This window comes from Sparus aurata, chromosome 9, assembly GCF_900880675.1.
Source record: "Sparus aurata chromosome 9, fSpaAur1.1, whole genome shotgun sequence".
NCBI lineage: Eukaryota > Metazoa > Chordata > Actinopteri > Spariformes > Sparidae > Sparus > Sparus aurata.
The window spans coordinates 10,611,605-10,632,610 of NC_044195.1; the positions used below are offsets into that span (position 1 = coordinate 10,611,605).

At 42.6% G+C, this 21,006-nt stretch overlaps 1 protein-coding gene across 1 annotated transcript in view; it reads right to left on the bottom strand.

The window, feature by feature from the left end:
* slc49a4 (solute carrier family 49 member 4) overlaps window positions 1–21,006 on the bottom strand; it is a 62,036-nt gene that overhangs the window by 29,409 nt on the left and 11,621 nt on the right. Inside the window, exons 3-5 of the mRNA XM_030428488.1 lie at window positions 14,726–14,997; window positions 14,085–14,214; window positions 6,437–6,545 (exon numbers count right to left, since the gene is read on the bottom strand). Of these exons, the coding sequence (XP_030284348.1) occupies window positions 6,437–6,545; window positions 14,085–14,214; window positions 14,726–14,997 (511 nt within the window). The remainder of the gene's footprint in view (window positions 1–6,436; window positions 6,546–14,084; window positions 14,215–14,725; window positions 14,998–21,006) is intronic.

Here is a 21,006-nt window from a genome sequence, read left to right on the forward strand (position 1 = left end):
GTATGCTGCCAAACTATTGTAACTGCAGGAAGGACTGACTGACTGCACAATCCACGGTACAAAATTGCAACAAGGATGCCATTGCGACCACTGAGATGTGCTTCTGTCAGAGAAAACTGCCCAATTCTGGCGTCTTAATTTCTTTATCAGGTCAAGCGGCAACTGCTGTGTCTGCAGGGCTGATGTCAATGACAGGCGATACTTCCAACGGCTGCTATACACTCATGTGGACATAATATAACTGGGAGGAAGTGAACTCCTTCCCCATGGGTAGCAACTCACTTGACACCTACAGAGGGGAAATCCACCTGGCAGAGTACCATCACCTTGACGTGTGAGGGCCGTTTGTTATCTGACCATCTTTACGTTCAGCTACAAGCCGCCCAGTGTGCATTGGATGCCAGTAGAACTAAATCATCAGCAAAAAGCAGAGATGAAGAGCCAGATTCACCAACCATACACCCTCTACTGCTCTGCTTTATCACACATTCTTTACATGAAAATCAAAAACAATAAGTTACAACCCATGGGTGCTCCAATAGCCAGTGAGAATATGCAGCTCTCTCTTAATACAAGGGTTGTTTACGCAGGACCTCGTGTTTCTGTAGTAGCCCTACAAGACACCCTCTGGTACATGAGCACAGGTCAACAAAGCACATGTAGATATGATGTGAAAACTCTTACAACTCCCTATATATTTTAGCTAGAACAGGCTGGTGCACTGATCCACAGCCAGGATAAAATGCACGGAGCCGCTCATGAATCTTAGGGTTGACCATCTAAGATCCACCCCATTTCCTTAATACCCAATTTCAAATCAACGGCAAGAGTTCAACTCAACTCAACTCATATCGTCCCTTCAGAAGCCTGTGGCGATAGTAGGTCACCATGTTTACAGTACGGTTGAAAATGTCATCTATGTTCATACAAGACTTGCATTTATGAAACCATGAAATATGACACTAGTTGGAAATCCACATGCATGTACCTTCGCCTCAAGAACTTCATACAGTTTCAGTCACCTGAACCCGAGAAAGTTTCCATGTCTGGTTTCAGTCAGATCACCACTTCACCTCCCGCTGCATCGTTTGCCAGCCTGCTGATCGTTGCGTGTCTCTGCCCCTCTGTCTTTCATTCACTCGCTCAAGCCTCGCCAGTTGCTTAACACCCCCATTTCCTGGTCATATTTAGAAAGCTCCTTAAGTCTCAGCGTGACGGCCATAACCAGAAGAGCTGGCTCGCTGCGGGAACAGTTTTCATCATCTGCATATCTGTGTGAATCAGGATGTTTCACTATTCCAAAAGTTTTAAGACCCTCTGTGATGGAATTGGCACAAGTTTCTTTTTCCAGACCATTCTTAGACAGCAGACAGCAACATTTGTCTCATCTGGGTGAAAACTGCCCCACAGCAGCCACTGTCACATCTCAATCAGAATGCACGACTGACAGAAGCGTTGGTGTCTTTGGTGAAGAAGCCCGAAGAAAAATAAAAGTGCTGACAAAGATCAACAGAGGGTGGAGAAGAGAGACGAGATGGAACAAGAACTAGAAACGGACTAAGGAGGAATGACTGCAAAGCTGTCAGACGTCTGCACTTTAGAAGACAGAAAACAGCATTTGACATCTGCAGTACAAAGTCTGCCATGATACAATTTCAATTCGATTCAATACAGGGGCCGGCAATTGATAGGAGATGATATCATGTGCCCATTTAACACAATAAGTTTCATTCATATCAATCCAGCGGGTAGCTGTAAAATGCAGCAGTTAACACCAAAGCAGAGAAGTGCTAAGGTGTAAAGGTTGGGCTGCACTGTGGCTGACAGTCATAGACTACTGAGCCCTCTACCATCCTCACACTGTGATTTAAAAAGCTCCCTAGAGAGCAAGAAGAAGTATGTGTGTCTCCTCAGAATCATGTGAGTTGTTGGCAGTGCTTATCAGTGCACCTGTCTTCATGTCCTGTTCCTTATTTTCTTATTACACCTGCCCTGTTATAGTCCTTTCAGATTTGCAGTTTGCAAGACACTTGCTGCAGGGTTCAGCTGCTGCTTTGCTTGTGGTGGTGAAAACCATCGGGGCGTGGCAAAATCCATTGGGAATAATGATTTTCAGAGTGCAGAGGTGCTGTCGTCGTGCTAAGCACATCAGCCAAGACAATCGGTTACATGTGTGGCAGTGGTGCTTCTTTCGTTCTGCTGTTGGCGTTTCTCTCAGCCGTGCTGTTATTTTCTTAATTGTATTAACATGGCTTCCTCAATATAGCTAACATGCTAACTTTGTTTGAAGCTAAGTAACAGACATGATGTCCGGAGATGAAATCCTTCTAAACCCAGGATGAGATGTGTGTTTTGGGAGTCGATCTAGAAGCTTAGGCTCCGGAGGTAGAGGTAGTCGTAAACTTATCAAAACGTTTGCAGTTCGATTTCCGCATCCCCCGGCTTCATGAGGTGAATGTGTTTTAGCCAGTAGACTGGAAAAGCACTATATAAATGCAAGACCATTTACCATTTTCTCCCTTTGCTAGCGATGGGAGACAGTTTCCTCGGGTCGGTTGGAGGTTGCCGTCAGAGCAACAGCGAGCTACAGCAGTGTCTACAGTGGTGCGCTAATGAGCAGCTCCTGCCTGATGTCAACCCTATAAGCTACAAACATCTCTTTGTGAGTACACCCACATTCAGCCAGACATCTGCACCAAAATTAACAAATTACTGAAAAGCATGAGGAAATTAATTGAGAGCATGAAATTGCTCTCTTGCTACACTGCTATGTTGTGCCATGGCCCGAGGCTTTTACTGCATACTTTAAATTACCAGAGAAACACTCAGACTCACACAAACTTTTTCAGGGTTGAGAGAAAGATAATAATGTGGTAGTTTGGAAATAGAAAGAGGAACTACAAACAGCACATCTTGTGTTTGCGATGCGTATGTTGGTCCCTAAACAGCATCTTCCTCCACTGTTTCTGTACCTGACAGAATAAAAATAAAATTTACAGCTTATCCACAACTTGGGTATGCAGGAAGACGTGGGAGCTTTTCCTCAGTTTGACTTTAATAGCAAATGTCTCTACGCCCGCAGAAAAAAGAAACATTTCAAAAGTCTTCTGCTGCATTAATACTCCTCCACATCATCGTGTTTAGATGCACCACTATCTGGTTTCATCTATTTTTTTAAGTGCCAAGTTTTGAACCCATGGGACATATTGTAACGTGGCTCATCTCATTGCAACACATTTTTATTCTAAAACACACCTTTTATCTTCTTAACTAGCATGGATGAAAGGAATGTGGAGGAGAGAAAAAATATCCTTCATGAACAAATGAAATCGAAGAACAATTTGGTATGTGCCCTGCTTCCTCTTCACTCAGATACACAGATAGAGGTGACGAGGACTGCCTCATCCTCCGCTCTCCTCTGTGTGATCTCGTCTCAAGCAGCACCTGTCTGATGATAACCTTGAAAAGATTCACCCTTTGTCTCACGACGTACTGCTGTGTCGAGACCTGGGAGATGCAGACTACACAGGGCTGCAGAGAACTCCCAGCCCAGTCTGTCTAAGAATAAAGATGGTGAGCGAGGATGCGAATCGCGGAGTGCCGTCGATTGGGCCCTTCACAAAAGATTAACAGAAGTAGAAAACAGAAAAAATAGAGAAAAGATAATTATTTCCCTCCTTTATTATTACATTCCTTGACATATGACCAGATCTCTTGGTGTGAGGGGAGGGACAGGGCTCTGGAACTTTAAAATGTATCCACAGGAGGGTAAGAGCGAGTTAATAAACCGATGCAGAAAAGTTCAGCTGTCTGAAGTGCTTCTATGCTGAAATACACTCCTCATGTACAGGAGCCTTGGGTTTAATTATCCCTCAACATCTACAGTATTTCAGATCGGCTTTAAAATACAATGCCTGCTTTCTTTGCATTGACATGAAGGAGCATCACCTGGGCTTTCAAGAGGCAATACAAGTTTCTGAAAGGTAATTAAAGATGCAACCATGAAACTGAAGAGCTTTACCAGCTTTTCGTCAGACTGTTTATCTGATTGGGTGGCACTTGTGGAAAGCCTTTCAAATTGCTGCCGCAGCGGAGGTTTCTAAATGGGAAAATCATACCTGGCAAGTGGACTGACGAGCTACTCAGGTCTGCTTCGTTTCTATGTAGCAATATAAGATGAGCCTGTTTTCATACCAGGTTGCAGCGTATAATAGACACCGATCAGCCACAACATTAGAACCGCAGACAGTTGAAGTGAATAACACTGATTTTCTTGTTACAGTGGCGCTTGTCAGTGGGTGGGATATATAAGCAGCAAGTGAACATTTTGTCCTCCAAAGTGATGTGTTGGCAGCAAGAAAAACGGGCAAGCATAAGGACCTGAGCAACTGGGCCAAATTGTAATGGCTGGATGAATGGGTCAGGGCGTTACTTTGACACTAGCACCTACCTAAACGGTGTTGCAGACCAAGTATATCCTTTCATGGAAATGAGCACTTTTAGCATGATAACGTACCCTGCCACACTGCAAACATGATTCATAAATGGTTTGTGGAACAAACAAACCAGTTCAAGGTGTTGACTTGGCCTCCAATTTCCCCAGATCTTAATCCAGTCAAGCATCTGTGGGATGTGCTGGACAAACAAGTCTGATGTCTGTAGGCCTGACCTCACAACTTACAGGTATTAAAGGATCTGATGCTAATGTCTTGGTGCCACACCTTCAGGGGTCTTGTGAAGTCCCCATGCCACAATGGTCAATAGTCAGAATAGGACTGCACCATTTAAAGGCCTGTGTCAACACACTGCTCTGTCCTTTTTTAATTTGTTTAAAATAAGGAGCGAGCATTTGCGGCTGCCTGGGAAAAAAAGCGCTGCATCCAGCGCCTTTTTTCCGAGCACAGAGCTGGTTTTGTTTGACAGCTCCGAGCTTCAAGTAGAAAATCTCTCAACTTTTCAGAAAGGTGCCGATGACGTCACCATCGCTCTTTTTCAGGCAACCAAGCATTTATTAGATTAGTCGGGACTCGTCACCCTGGTAATCCAGAATGGAGGAGAAGCGTGTTCTGGCTGTGTCTGTCTATCCTGAGCTTTATCAGACGGAAACAGAGCCAGAAAAGTCCATCAGTGGGAGCAGATTGTTTGTACACTAAATGTTGATGGTATCGTTTTGAGTATTTTTTTTTTTTTTTTACGTTTTTTTTCCTCAATATAGAATTACTTATTTAGATTTAACATAAGACATCTGACTGCATCAAAGCAATCGATCTGCAGAACAGTGTCAATAAAAATAAGGAGAGGGAAAATCAAAAAAACAAACAGAAATAGGGCAAAACCAAAAAGAACAGAACATCTCAGCTCATAGACACATATTCCCACAAGCACGCAGGATTTACACAACCTACAAGAAACAGTAACAAATAGCTATAAGGCAGGATTCACTCTACATAAAGTCTCTTGTAAAACATAGCAGCAAAATCTAAACCAATATATGACATAAATGGCTCCCATATTTTGCAAAATATATGGCCACTGTCATGTAACATACATGGTTGGAAACTTTGGAAAGACTGACATGGATGCTTTTGGTGAGTTTAATTTTATTTGTAACACGTTTGAATTAGTGTGATTTCGGATGCGTTAACAAGGCAATTAAGCTCATCTTAGAAAAGGGAAAAACTTGAATCCAGAAGGTGCAAGATTGTAGATTTCGTTCTGACAAAATAAAAGGTGACAGAATAATTCCTTTTTGTGGATTTTGTGAGTTTAGGCCCTGTTCAAACCTTGTATCATCATCCATCCAGAGTGATCCCATCACAATTGGACAGGTCTCAGTAAAGGTGTGAACACGCCCGATACGCACTGAGGACAAATATCTCACTCAGGCCTCATTCAGAGGTGGTCTGGGCCACATGTGACCACATTCTTTAAACAGTGTGTACACAAATGAGTCCTAGGCCACACTGAAGGACCGCCTACTCAACTGATGTCCTCCGTGAAACATCACGAAGAAGCCACACAAACAGGACAGAAAAGATTACACACGCTGTCTGAGCTCCATGTGCTTCACTGTAATGTAAATTACAAGTTTGGCCTCTCTCAACCTGCCGATGTTAGCAGCAGATGTTTGTGAACACACTGTCTGTTTCAACTGATCCAACCATTGGACTAAAGACAACGACATAACCTGGACAAGTGAGTTTGGATCACAAGTGGTCACTCGAGACACATTTAATGCCAGGTGTGACCTGATGGACTGAGAGCTGAACACTGTGACTGGATCACTCAGGATGGATGTTGGTACAAGGTCTGATCCAGGCTCTAAGAGAGTTTGTGAAGTTGCACACATCTACAAGCAGGATTGTGTGTGTGTGTGTGTGCGTGTGCGTGTGCGTGTGCGTGTGTGAGTGTGTGTGTGTGTGTGTTTGCTGCCTACCTGGCTGACTTTGGCAGGTGTAAGGACCATGTCGAGGACCCCGGCCCAGCCGGCAATCACTCCTGTGGGCACTGCGTAGGCCAGAGCTATCATCAGGAACCGCAGGTTACTAAAGGGGACAAAAACACATCAGGGATTCAAGAATGCACTCACAAAAAACATCTTACAAGCTAATTGTTTGTGTGTCGAGTCTGGCTGAAATATGAATATGGATGAGTTCTTTGACCCGGTGTGTCCATGCAAGACTAGATGCATAATGTGTCATGATGTCCTAAATTATATGCTTGACATGAAGTCCTGTGAAAAGACTGTGGGTGGTAATGTTGTCACCCTCTGGTTTATTTGTATTCTACTCCCACTTACCTACAGTATGTTGGTTAAGATCATTTCTCAGTTTGGCTCTACTGCTGTGGTCTTTACTTCTTACATAACTCAATCAATTATTATGGGGACAATGTAAAGCTCACAGTGCATCAGTCATTACATGCAGCAGTTTGCTCAAATCAATAACTAAATGGGCAGACTTGTATTTGAATTTGATGAGGCATTCAATGATATCCTGTTTTCTCTCCATCAATGATTCCATCGTGTAGAATTTTTCAAGTGTCTCATTACATCAAAAGGGCGATGTGATATTTATAGATGCTGGTCTATAACTGGTCAGCATTTGATTCTAATCAGAGGATACACTCCCCCACACAGTCATGAAGGGTTTCATATCTATAATCTACAAAATGTCACCAATTAGACGATGCGCATGAGGCCTCCTCCAGGTACAACCTACATCCTAACAGCACCGGCCTGGGACCAAACAGCGAAAGCAGCATAATGGAACGTCTCCTTCCCCTTGTGTTCACTGGTGTGTGGAGGCGCATGTCTTTTCACCAGTATGTGACACACAGCTCTGGTTCATTTCCTTGCACTATCACAGTAAAGATCGATCTTTGTGCGGAGCGTATTAACAGAGAGTAGAGGTCGACCAACAGTGGATTTTTAAAGGCCGATATAATAATGTTAGTTTGGAGAAGGAAAAGCTCATAGCTGATTAATCGGTCGATATCAAAAACATATGTATATAAAATCAAAATGCAGATTTTTTTGTTTGTTGGCAAAAGCTGGACAGGTACAACATTTACATTACAATATATTAAATGCGCTTTTAGCTTTTTTTTTTAAGTGTAACACTGTCAACTCTCACACACTGTCCACTTCACTTACAATGAAGTTTAATAAAAACATCAGGTCAAGATAACCTGATGAAGGTTAAATGTTACCCTGGGACCGCAAAGATATAGATGGAGTGGAGACCTACAGTATGAAAAAATATCTTTGATGTAATGTTAATCTCTCTTAGTCTCCATTGAAATACATGACATTAGTTAAGAGTCTGTCGTGTGTGTAAGGCTGCTGCCTATCTAACATTAACGTACAGCCGTTACCTGTCTGTAATCAGTTTGTTTACTTGAGATTATGAGGGAGAGGGAGAGCGAGAGGACTTAGGCAATCCTCATCATTCGAGTCCACTTCAGCTGAAAACATCTAAGCACATCCTCCATGCAAAATGGTGACAAACTATTCCAGCCATTGAAACTATCGATCGCTGGAATAGTTTGGTAAAGGTCCTATCGGTCGACCTCTAACAGAGAGATAAGCAGCAACTTGAGCACAGTGACCAGAGCTGCCAGAATAAAGCTCAAACGTATCACAGTGGTCAACATGCACCCAAAAACTTAACAATGCACTTAAAAAGCTACAGATTTAAATGATTATTTAAAACATCACACAGTCCTATGAAACTCAACAGAGTACAGCCACAGAGACTACCACTACTGCTGCCTCTGTCTGTATCAGGCATATTTAAAATGTAGAATACAGAAGATGCTCAATGTAGGGATGCAAGATGTATATGGGAAGCTCAATTATTGGTCTGATAATGAAAACAAAATGTCTTCAATTGACTTTAATCGAGTGCAGCATCTACACACTCCGATACAATAGGTGGCGGTATTCACCTTTAAAGGTAGTTCCCAATGTGCATCCCTATATATACACATATATACATTTTTAGATCTGGGTTACATACCATTGATCACTGCTGTTTGACAGAACAGTCCTCACCACCGGTTATCATTTCATACATTACAGCGAAAATAAGGGAAAAAGGTTAGGTGCTCTCCTTAGTGCAAAAATGATCCATTGCTCTGTTCCTTACAACTATTTTTAATTATAGATATTTCTATTGATTATACTATATAACTTATTAATAGGGCTGGGTATCACCAGGTACCTCGCGATACGATACTATCACGATATTTTGCCCACGATAACGATAATATCATGATACAGCGATTCTGCGATAATCGATATATTGCAAGAAATTTTATCCACGATACATCACGATATCTGTGTCACTGAAGAAATTCAGAATTTATTGACTGCACTGAAACCATTTCACAGGAATTACAAAACATTGTCAATCAATTTCACATGAATGACAGCCAAGTAAACAAAGAGTATATTGCTCAGTGTCTCTTCTTAACACACACACTGACTACAGCTATCATTAAATATCTATATGTGTGGGTTTCAGAGCTAATTAAACCATTTTCAAAATTGTATTTGGTTGTATATCTGTTTGAATAAAGATAAAGCTGTCCTCCGAAGAGGGGTGGTGGTGGTGGGCCAAAAAAAAATATATATATATGATTTTTAATATTTAATAATATATATATATTTTTTTTTACATTTTTTAATATCGATATTTGACACCAGTGTATCGATAACGTACCTCAAGACGAAATATCGCGATATATCGTTGTATCGATATTTTGGCACACCCCTACTTATTAAACTAGAAAATAGTCAACTAGAATTACTGGTTCATGTTTATCTGCCTCTGTGCACGGGTCATGTTGCTGTACCAGAGCTGCGGCGTTGAGTAATGGCCAGAACATTTTCGCAGAGCATTGTGACGTCACAGTGAAGCTGACCTCTGACCTTTTGGGTATAAAATGCCATCCCTTTCTCTTTTTGGTCCTGTTGAGTAATGAGTAATGGCCCAAAAAGCTGTTTTGTGAGGTATCAGTGATCGCCAACTTCTAATCAGTTCATCCCTGAGTCATATTGGATGTTTGTGCCAAATCTAAAGTAACTCTCCTGAGGCGTTCTAGAGAAAACGTGTTCACGGAAATGGGCCAGACGGATGTACTACCTGAAAACAAATAGATGTCTGCCACAATTCTCTACACCCCAAGGTGAAAGTGCTTGTTTTACCTGACCAGCAGTTTAAAACCAAAAGAAATGTTAAGGCAGCAAGAGCTCATTATTGAGAAGCTAAAACCAGAGCTCACCTTTAACATGTAATTAGTGACTATCAATTATCAAATCTGTCGCTTAATCAGTTGATAGAAGGGCTTATCTTTACAACACAAACTGAGCGTATCATCACCTGATGGCTGCCTATCCAGCTATCAACTGATATGAAACTGTACAAATAAGAGATCTCCCAGCTGTGATGAACCGCTTTAGGCCACAAATACCGTGCAGTCCGGCATGATACGAGCTGTCTGCTAATATGTCATCAGCTCACGGTGTGCTGTGAACAACAGGGAATAGAGACACCTCCATATGCCTTGTTATGTATGCACCATCAGAGCTCATCTCTTTAGGGTATATGGCACACCTCCAATCACACACAACCCAATTACAATCACTCGGAACACCCGTGCTAATCTCCTTCGCCCAATGAGGTGGCATGCTGATTTAAATCAGTGCCACCTCCTCAACCCTAACAATATGATTAGAATCACTGGGCGGCTGACAAATGAGGCAGGGCTGGACGCGCAGGCAGCGCATTCATACGCGATTCTCCCGCTCTTCTCTCTTTGTTTATGGACGCTGTTTAACCCCTGCATTCATTCTCCCTCTGCCTCCTTTATTTTGATGCAGGCAGCATCATAAACAGTATCACACAGGGACATCTGGAGAACACTTTGGGCCCTTCTGAAACCCTGCTAGGCTTCAAACGGCCAGCACACCGACAGATAAAGTCTTTGAGATCGGGTGCGTGTCCGAAGATGTGTAACCTGAACAGCAGAAGCACTGTGGCTGTAAACATGTGCACACCCATTCCCTTTCCTTTCCTGACACAAGTGCACTTCACACAATGAATCCCTTTCATTTGCAGAATGCTTTGAACCCACAGAAAAACAAACACAGACCGTTTCCCCGCTGCAGGCCTGTCGTGTCTTAAGCAGTATGAAGCTACTTGGCCTTGGGGAGACTATGGAGGGACAGTCATAAAAGCCCTGTGATGGAGCACCCTCTCTGCTTTTCTCCCAGCACCCCTTTCATTAACCTTGCCACAACAGCAGGAAATCAATATCCATGCACCTTCCTCCCCGGCACAGAGCTTATTTAGATACCCAGATGTAAGCAAGTAGACGCTAGCTCCTGAGTAAGAGAGGGGACATTTTTTTTCCCCTTTCCTTTCCTGCTGGTGATGAAATATTTCCGGAGAAGTCTCAAAGCTGGCCGCATCATCAGCTAAGTGCTATTTGTCCTTGGCAGACCCGGCTGGGGATCAATGCATCAAGATGACAACTTTCAAAGCTAAAGTGAGCATGAGTGTGGAGGGAGGGGCCGTCGATACTCTGCCTCAGGGCTGTTCAGTATTTTCTCACACGGCGACTGGAATACAATGACAACTTTACGCCACGTGCAGAGACATTCAGGCTTCTAATTAGACTGCTGCTGTGGAAGCAGATGTGAACAGCTGGAAGCACTCATCATGCTGAAGATCATTAGCCAGTGCTCAGACCCTGACAAGCTAAATGGATGAAGAGATACATCAATAGACAGGTATCAGGCAGATGGACTGACTAGCTGGCTACCACCTGCTGTCACCATGGACGCCACAAAATGTTCCCATTTAGTTTAAACATCTTGCACATAACCGTGTAAATATCTTCAGTCTGGGGTAACCACAGACATTATTTCAAACATTTAACTGAAAACCAATATAAAAAACTCACAAGCTTTGAGGCGAGGGAACTGGATGTGCAAAAATGCTGACTGATTTCTGTGTTTTATAAAGACAGACTGTACCACTGGGAGAGAGAAGTCTGATCGGTGCAACTCTAAACTCTCACCAGTCTCTGAGGCTGGTGGTGAATCTCAAAAAAATGCATACAGCATGTACAGAAGGCAGGTAAATGAATACAGACACTCTTAAATAAAAAAATTAATCAAAATACACCTAAAAGCTCCATTAATTGTTCCATGTCCATCTGTGGTCACAAGAAATCCACAAAACATGCTGTCAAGTTTTAAAGCTGCCTTTTTTGAACAACCAGTAGCTGCAGAACAGCATCAGCATTCATCTGGAGTCGTTTCTGTTGTTCTGATAAACCTGAGAGAAATATCTGACTCCTTTCGCTGCCTCCTTTCGACTTTTCTTTGTGGCTAATCAGTTACTCTGACGTTAGGCGCTGTGCAGGCAGCATACAGCAGATTTATAAGGGTGTTTAAGTTAAAATCAGCCCAATGCTACTGCTGAAAGCAGGACTGATCAATGTAATGAGACTTGATGTAAAACCAAAACACTGAGCTAATCGAGGCCAAAATGACTGCACAGAACTGCAGAGTTTTCTCAGAATTCTCCCATGGGTCCCCAGGGCTACATGATCAACTTTGAATATAAAACATGAATTTGTGGCTCTATGTTAACAACGTCATGTCCATCGTCCTGTATCAGTACCAAGACTAATACATCACATTTCCTGTTCTGTGTCAGGTCCCTGCAGACGAATTCTGAGGCGTGATGTTGCTGGACTGGGATACAACACGCTGCCCAAACAGGTGATTGGAACGCTGCCTATCACAAGTGGAACAGAAACCCTCTCAGCTGAATGGCCTAGTTAAGTTGGCCAGTCTGTTTGTGTTTGTGTACATCTGTCCAAAACTATGCATTAGGTTGCTATCAGCTTGGTCCCTGCCATGTATCTGAGGGGGCTCTTTACAGGTTAAGCCTCTCTGTGCTGGTGAGAGGCCTGTGGAAAACATGGCACTGTAGTGAAGAAATGTCTTACTGCAGGGGACCTACGGTAGCCAACAAAGCTAGGCCAACTACCCGGCTACAGCTTTCTGTCTCCCTTCTCCAAACCTTTAATCCCTAGCCACAACCACAGGCCTCAGCTCTCCACAGGCTGGGCAGAAGTTGCAGCACTCGCTCCTCAGGACATGCTGAAGAATATGTACTGGTTTGGTGGGAAGTGATGGGGATGTTGCAGAGCCACAGTGAAGGGTTAATCAATCATCGAGATATCCTTTAATTCAGAATCTGGGTGCAGTCTGATGAGGTTTATGATGGAGTATATATGTTGGCTTACATGTTAAGGTACATCAGGGGCTTCATTTTTAAAATGAAGTTTTGGTCATAAGTAAGACTTAAGCAAAAACCATGAATAAGTAGCCTTTCTTTGATGTGGAAATTATGTTATAAAAGGCTAGTAAAGGCTAGATTTGATATAAGCGATTTCCCTGCTTATGTAGTGGTATTGTAGTTAAGTACTCGTAATGTATGTGTGTCCAAGCCTGTGATGAACTTTATATGAGCTTTACAAACAACATGTAGCAGTTGTTCGGCTTTGTTTTCTCAACTCACTATATAGTCCGATGAAAAACACATGCTTCCTGGCTTCAACCTCCTCTACCATCTCTGTGATCTTCAAAAAGTTAAGATTTTCTCCTGTGGTTATTCCTGACTTAACCCGACTACTGCTGGCATTATTTCAGGGCAAAGCACTGAAAGTGTGACGGGTGGTGTTAATGTCGAGGCTGATCGGTGTATACTCATCCAGAAGAATATCAAGAAGTTCAAATTTGTTTTACAAAGTCTTAATCAATGCAAGTTCGCCATCTCCCTCCTCCGTTGAGAGTTAAACGTGCACGGTGTCGATAGGGCAGCCAGTACAGATCGTGCACTGACAGGCCCAAGGGAAAGAAATAGTTAATGAAACATCAGTGAAGTCATTCATAATATACCATTTCTCTCTAAGCAAATGCGTCAGCGGTGTTCTGAGAATATATTGATGAGTGACCCTGATGGTAAAGATGTAGAGGATGATGTGGTTTCCAACAGCGACCAGAGTATTATGGCTTAGTAATTAATCTAGAGGGAAGGCTGGGGTTTCTTTGATAACAACCCGAGCAGATGGTGAGTGACGGACCCCTTCATTAAGATTCTATATCCTTCTCCAGCGCGAGATTCTGTCACTTTAACTTTCTGAGACAAGAAACGCGCAATGCATCAGAAAATAAGAAAGCAAACTAGACCTAATGGATTTGTAGACTGACTGATTAGAGAGCACTGGAGGTGCTGCAGAAATACACTCTTGACTGCTCTCTTTGAGTCTGATGTTGGAAAACATAGCAGCAACTGAAACTACATTCACATGCAGTACTGAAGGTATCACCGGCTCAACACATCCATGCACAAGTCGAATCGAGGACACGTCGAGTTAGGCATACTGAATAATGGAGTAAAAGAATGGTTTTCAAAGGTGTTAGATGGTATTGGTCTTTCAGATGACCTTGTTCGTGTGTGTATGCTCTACGTGTGTCAGCATGTATGTGTGTGTGGTTTTACCTCAGAAGTCTGCAGATGCTGCTTCTGTAACTGAGTCTCTGGCTTGCAGCGGCCACGCTGGGAGGCATCGGTGGGCGTGACGGGAAGTAGAGCAGGACCGCCGCAAAAAGCACAGCAATTACAGCCAGCTCTGCACAGCGACACAGATAAAAGAGTCATACGTGTCATTTCCATAGATAAGACCGTCAGACTAATTTGACATTAAAAAAAAAAAGGTCACTGTGACATGTAAAGTCCTCTGAAACAGTCTACTAGACAAGATGTACGCCTGTCCTTTCTACTGATGACCTTCAGAACTTTTGGGTCTTAAAATGTGTCTGCTTTGTCCTTTAGAAAGTAATAAAAATACTACCTTTCGGTAAAACAAAAGCTGCAGGCTCAATCTATTACAGCATGCTTGTTTCTCTTTTCAGCATGCTTCTAATTTTCTGAATCAGTAAAGCATAACAGTGCCAGTAATCTATTTTTCAGAGTGGTGGTTATGAAGATTATAATTGGGGGGTTTTTTTGGTGTTGGTGCAAAATTCCTGGATCCCTTCGCCTGATTGTGTTTTCATGTCCCTTGACAGCGCCGACATGATGTTGAAATGATGTGCTATTGATCCTCCGTGCCCTCAGAGGCTCTTGCTTGCTGTTTGTACCTGCATACATAACCAGCTGGATCCTGTCCCGGATGGAGTTGTCAGAAACCGCTGCTGCCATCGTGGTTCCTGTCAGGGTGTCATTGGGGGCTGGCACAACAAGAGGTCCGACTATGAATGAAGCAGCAGATCCCAGGTAGGAGAAGAGTGAGGCCACGGCTGTTGCAGTGGCTCTCTGGTCAGGGGCGAACCATGTAGTGGAGAGGTAGGGTCCGGCGCTCATTATTGTTGGGCCGGCTAAACCGTTCAGAAACTGACCTCCGTGTATAAACCTGTTACAGAAACAGCAGGAGAAAAATAGGTTCAAATCAAGCCATGAAACAACATCAATCACACACAAAATAAAATCACACACCACGCTGGGAGAAAGTGATGTGACAGCAGGCATAAACATCTGGGACTATCAGATTATCAAGAATCATCATCCCGTGATGAACGACATCGAACTCAAGTGTCTATGGTGCTGGAAAGTTGTAGGAAGAAGACAAGGAGCTTCACAAAAATTGATGAGGAATCAGTAAGGGAATCAATACTGAGTCGGAACCTCTAAGCAGAATTAATGATAATGGCATTGGTATCATTAACATCTTATCAATTTCCATCCCTACATGCAGGGTTCCCACTCTTAATCTTCCACAACACGGGGACTAATTTCAGTCTCATGTCAAAGAATAATGACTACGCTAGCATATGCTAACGGTGAGACCAGGCACCCAAGACATTAAACTTAATCTGGCTAATCAATGTCTGACAGTTCAACAGATGTGGCAAATCCAGTTTTCTCAGCTCAGTTGCTTGCAGTTACTGTGATGACGTTGAGTCTGTCTCTGAAAAGGGTTGACTCTGTGCTGTGCTCAACTGCAATGACCTTCAAAAAGCATCGATCGGTAAATGAAAAAAAAGTAAACTGAAGAAAGATCAAAAGTTGTTTTCAAAGACATCGTGGTCAGTTGTTTCATCGTCTACGACTCGTACGTGACTGGGAGAAGTGTATCATCCAATTCAAGGTCATTCAGGGCGTCTGGAACCCTGCAAGCATTTCTTTTGTGAGGATCCTGTTTATAAAAAAAAACAATGTAAGGGGTCGACCACTGTAAACAATCAAACATGGCTGCAGGACTGCGCCTCATATCACTGTATTTAATAATGAAAAATAAGCACATAAAGACATGAAATGATCAAATATTTGTCAGAAATATCTGATGGTACAATGGCAGGCAGGGTAATGGAAATAAGGCCTAATCATCTCTGAGGATGTAGGCAACAAGCTGCCCTTGAGAGAGTGTGAGTTGCTGTACAGTCTCACTTGAGCACCTTCAGACTGCGCGGTGTGAGGCTGATGTAGCCTGAGATGTCCCCTGATGCCATCAGACCCCTCACCACCTTCCCCCCCTTCCAGAACTGTCTGAGTGATACAGCCAGCCACCTGAGACAGCGCGCGGCTGATTGTCTATGAGCTCAGGAAAGACACCATTCATTTAAAGCAGTCCGAGATGGCTCAGCAGAGAGACGGGGAGAAGAAGAGAGGCAGAGAGAGAAAACGATGGGGAAGACAGAGGACAAGGACGGATCTGGGGCTAATTAAGAGTTTATGGTACGTAAAAATATTCAGTGTATATTTGCGCTAAGGTTGTGAATTTGACAGCTAAACGTCTGCTGATTCTTATTCACCGTAAGTGAGTGCAGGCTGGAAGGACAAACCTGGAGGTTTGGAAGTTTAATCAAGTTAACTTTAACACTTTTAAACATTTGGAAACAACAATTTGGATGACCCATATCACCAATTAGGTAAGTGAAGTAAATTAAGTGTACACATCAGTCCTGCCACATTTTATAAAATACAATCATTAAGAAATATTGATTAAAGGTCCAGTGTCTAGGATTTAAACATAATATACACTTCACCATCATGTTTTCATCAGTGTATAATCACCTGAAAAAAATTTTTATGATTCTTTAGAGTGAGCTTTATATCAACAGAGATAGCAGGTTTCACCATGTTTCACTGTCATGTTTCTACAGTAGCCTAGAACAGACAGAGCAAACACCGGCTCTAGAGAGGGCCTTTTGTCATTTTAATGGCCATCATAGGGTAGGGTGAGACGAGTGACCCCCCAAAACACACTGCTAACATTGCTATTCATCAGTGTCTTTGCCAAACCATCATTATGACCACGCAGAAAATTAACCTGTGTGAGGAAGACAACTATATTTAAATAGTAACAGTGTAGATACACCAAAATTAAGGTGCTGGTATCATTATGATATAAAATTGATACCATATACAACATATAATAACCTAGGAGAATCTGCTTGTCTACAAAAAACAAACAAACAAAACAAAAAGTGCAAGTAAATGAAATGTAGTCCAACAACGTTGTAAATCTGAGCAGACATCTGATGCCAGCTCTTGGTTCTTGGCAGTTTTCGACACTCTGTGCTACAGACAAAATTAATTTGGTACCAAAAAAGCTTTGAAGCCCAAAACCCAGCAAAAACCAGAAAGCAATATGTTTAGACTTAAAGTTGGCGTACACCAGTTTGTTTTACTCTCCAGTATGCTTACAATTCTCTCGCCTCAAACTCTTTATGACTTGGCACTCCATTGACTCTGGAGTTCATACATAAATGTGTCATGACAGAATACAGAGTGCGGCGGTCGGTTACAGACTGATTGGAGAATAACTTGTGTACCCTACATCTTCCCACGACTCAGACCTGCTCACATCCCAGCCCACACGCCAGCACCTCCTAAAATACTTTCAATTCATCCCACTCCCTCTCTCTGTACACTTTTATTTCATGCGCCTTGGTCTTTACTGCATCTACGAGTATGTTGACGCACTGATATCCCACTCTGATCATATGTGGGATATGACATTCAAACGGAACACAGAAACCTAGTTAATCACCTTCTGTCTGCTGCTCTGGTCACCCGCAGAGGAGCGGGGCATGTCTTTGACTCCTCCACATCCAGCCTCTCTGTCATTTCTGTACCAAGTGAATCACCTCAGCAGCAGATGGGTGAACCCAGTGTCAGGACACTGCTGCAATCGCCACTGCGCTATTTTTTTCTCCATCTTAATATGACTGATGGAAGACGATGGAGACATGTGATCAAATATATCCTCCACCGGGTTTCACCCTGTCATTTTCATTTCAGTCTGTAAATCATTATTTCCTCATTTGTCCGGATATTTTTGTTTTACGGAGATACCACTAAATTATTTATGCCACAGACGGCAAAGAGTTATCATGTTAAGATGCCACAATATTCCAATATCAGAGTAACCAGACCCTTTGAATTAAAAAAAAGAGTGTAACACATGTTAACAGCACGGATATGAGGTCGCAATTTATTCAATGTTAAAATTGTGTTAATTTTGTTACCGCACATTTAAATGCTTTTGACTTGTCTTCAGCCACTATATGACTTGAAAAAGGGACTATATTATAAAATGTTGATGAAGGTGCTCAGTCATCCAGGTCATGGTAAATCTAGGTGCTGTATCGTCGGCAACTGGACTTGTTTCAGTTTGTTGAAGACGTTTCATCTCTCATCCAAAAGGCTTTCCTAGGATCGCTGTTCATCGCAGTCCACATTAGAGTCCTCAAAAACATCTTCCAACATGTGAATGCGAGGACATTATCAAGAGGTTAACATCTGAATCATTAGCTCTTGATTGTCCGACGTCACCTGATCCACTGCTCTACAGCTTGGCCATGCCACAAATTCCAACCTTTTCACAGCTTTTAAGTGTAAGCTGAGACAGTACAATAGGGCTGCGCTAATGATTATTTTCGTTATCGATTATTCCACTGATTATTTTCATCATTAATCAATTAAAGAAATATGACAAATGCTCATCACAGTTCCTCGAAACCCAAAAGTTACATCTTTAAATTGCTTATTCTGTCCAACCAACAGTCAAAAAACAAAACTCTTCATTTCCTGTCATAAATGACAGAGAAAAGCTGCAAAAATCCTCATATTACAGTTTGTCATTGTCGTTTAAAAAAAGACTGAAATGACAAGTTGAATATTAAACTAGCTTGGAACTGATTTCATTTTCTACTATGTGTGTTTACAGTACAGTAGATTCCTACATATTTTTTTCAGTCATGTGAAAACTGTTTTCGCATTATTTGCAATGCTGGTGATAACACATGCTATTCTGTTTACTTTCTGCACTGAGCCACTGAATGCGCTGTTTCCTGTACTGACTTGAAATGTACTGGAAACCATCACCAACTGGCACAAATATGCTGGTTAGGTTTTGCAACGCACCCTGTGATTACAGTCTCATTTAGGCCTGGGGTGGCTCCAGATACCAGACTGATCCACCTGCTGTACTGTATCTTCTCATTAGCATCAACCATTATTCCACCCGCAAAACTCAAATCCACTTTGTCCAAATACTAGTCATTAACGCAACAAAGACACGCAGCATAAACTAAAGGTGCAGTGTGTAGGACTTATTGGGATTAAGGGGCAGAGGTATAATATTGATTTCAAAATGATGTTTTCATCTGTGTATAATCACCTGAAACTGAGAATAGTGAATATGTGCAGAGTGAGTGGGTCCTCATGTTGCATCTCCATATTTCCACAGTAGCCAAGAAGAGACAAAGCAAACACTGACTCTAGAGGGGGGCTTTTGCATTGTTTCACATTTTAAGCCACACTGTAGAGGATGATGAGGCAAGGGCCCATCTGTTTGTTGCAATCTGCAATCTCACTGTAGTTGCCACTAAATGCTGCACGCTGTGACCTAGTGTTAAATCCTTAACCCCAGATATCATTCATTTTTTCAATACAACTCATTTGTTTTTCAGCAAAAACCTAAATGATAACATTGTCCCTCTGTCAGTGCACATGACATCTTTCAGCTCTTCACAGCCTGCAAAACTTTGTGTTACAAAGTTTGGTAGGAACTTTGAAACTGTTGAAGCTAAGTACCCAGGCCGTACTGTATGCTCTCAGGATGGATGTGACCAAGAAAATTGGCTTTAATGTGACAGCTGATGAGGACGGATGGTGAGCAATGTGGGGATGAGCGGTCACATGGGGCAGCTGCACTGTGGCGGGGTGCCGCTTTTTTCAACGCGATGATTAAGTTAATCAGTATTGATGAACCCTGTCAGGCGGAAACTGATCGAGAAGGAGACAAAGAAGCCAGCGCTGTGGTGAAATCCTCTCACTGCTTCTGAGGGGCCAGTTCTGCCATCACAAAAAGGCCAGGCCAATTGTATCTTGAAAATGACACCACAGCAATCGTCACAGTAATAGGACAGCCTGCTGCGGGACCCACAATGTGTTCCGATGGGCAATCAGACGGTGTCTGAGTGAGACTAAGATCTACCTGATTGGCACTTACTAATCACACAGCTGGTCTTTATTTAAATGTATAAGAGAGACAGACGGAGAGAGAGACAGGAGAGAATGAGAAGGGTAAAATGTTATGGCTTTGATTTGAGAGCAGCCCTGATCACAACAAGGCGTAATCAGTGACCACTCAATCAGCGCTGCCTTTCCTCTCCTGAACTCACCAAACAACACAAAACGCCCAGTTCTTTTGCCAGCGTGACTTTAGCAGCTACACACACAAGATTCTTGTTATAAAAGAGAGAAACTTCCACTGCTCACAAATTCACGACTGCCTTTGATTACCTGAAAGGGATCTTAAAAACTCGAAACAAAGAGGCGTTCACTTCCTCGAGAGGATATCTTAAAAGGAAAACGGAGTAATCACCTATCAAACATGAAAAAGCTCAAACACAACAAACACAAGCTCTGCTGGGGCCTGTCAGGGGAACTTCTACCTGGATAACTGTCGCCATTTGTCTTCTGATCAGGGGAACAGGAAACTCAAATGGTGTGTTTGATCGCTTTCTCAATGCCCTTGAACTCCGCACATTAAAAAGTCTGGAGCCGGCTCGACTTGAGCTGTTTTGTCAGGTCTCTCCCCCGTCTCCATCATCTGAGCCCATACTTCTGATAGGAACAAAATATATGTTCTATGAGAGCCAGCACACACAGCAGCAACACAGGTCACTAAACAAAGCCCTCACAGTCTGATCATGTTTCACATCCACTTCTGCAAAGCAAAGAGTGGCACCTACTGGTGAAACAGGTAGCTGCATCAATCTATCAGACTGCACTTCACTGAGATAATCCACTGTGTCATTCATTAAAACACAACTTCAAACACTCTGACCTTTTACATTTAATATGCTAATCAGGCCCAACTGTGTCAGAACTAACATTTGCTGTGTTATCT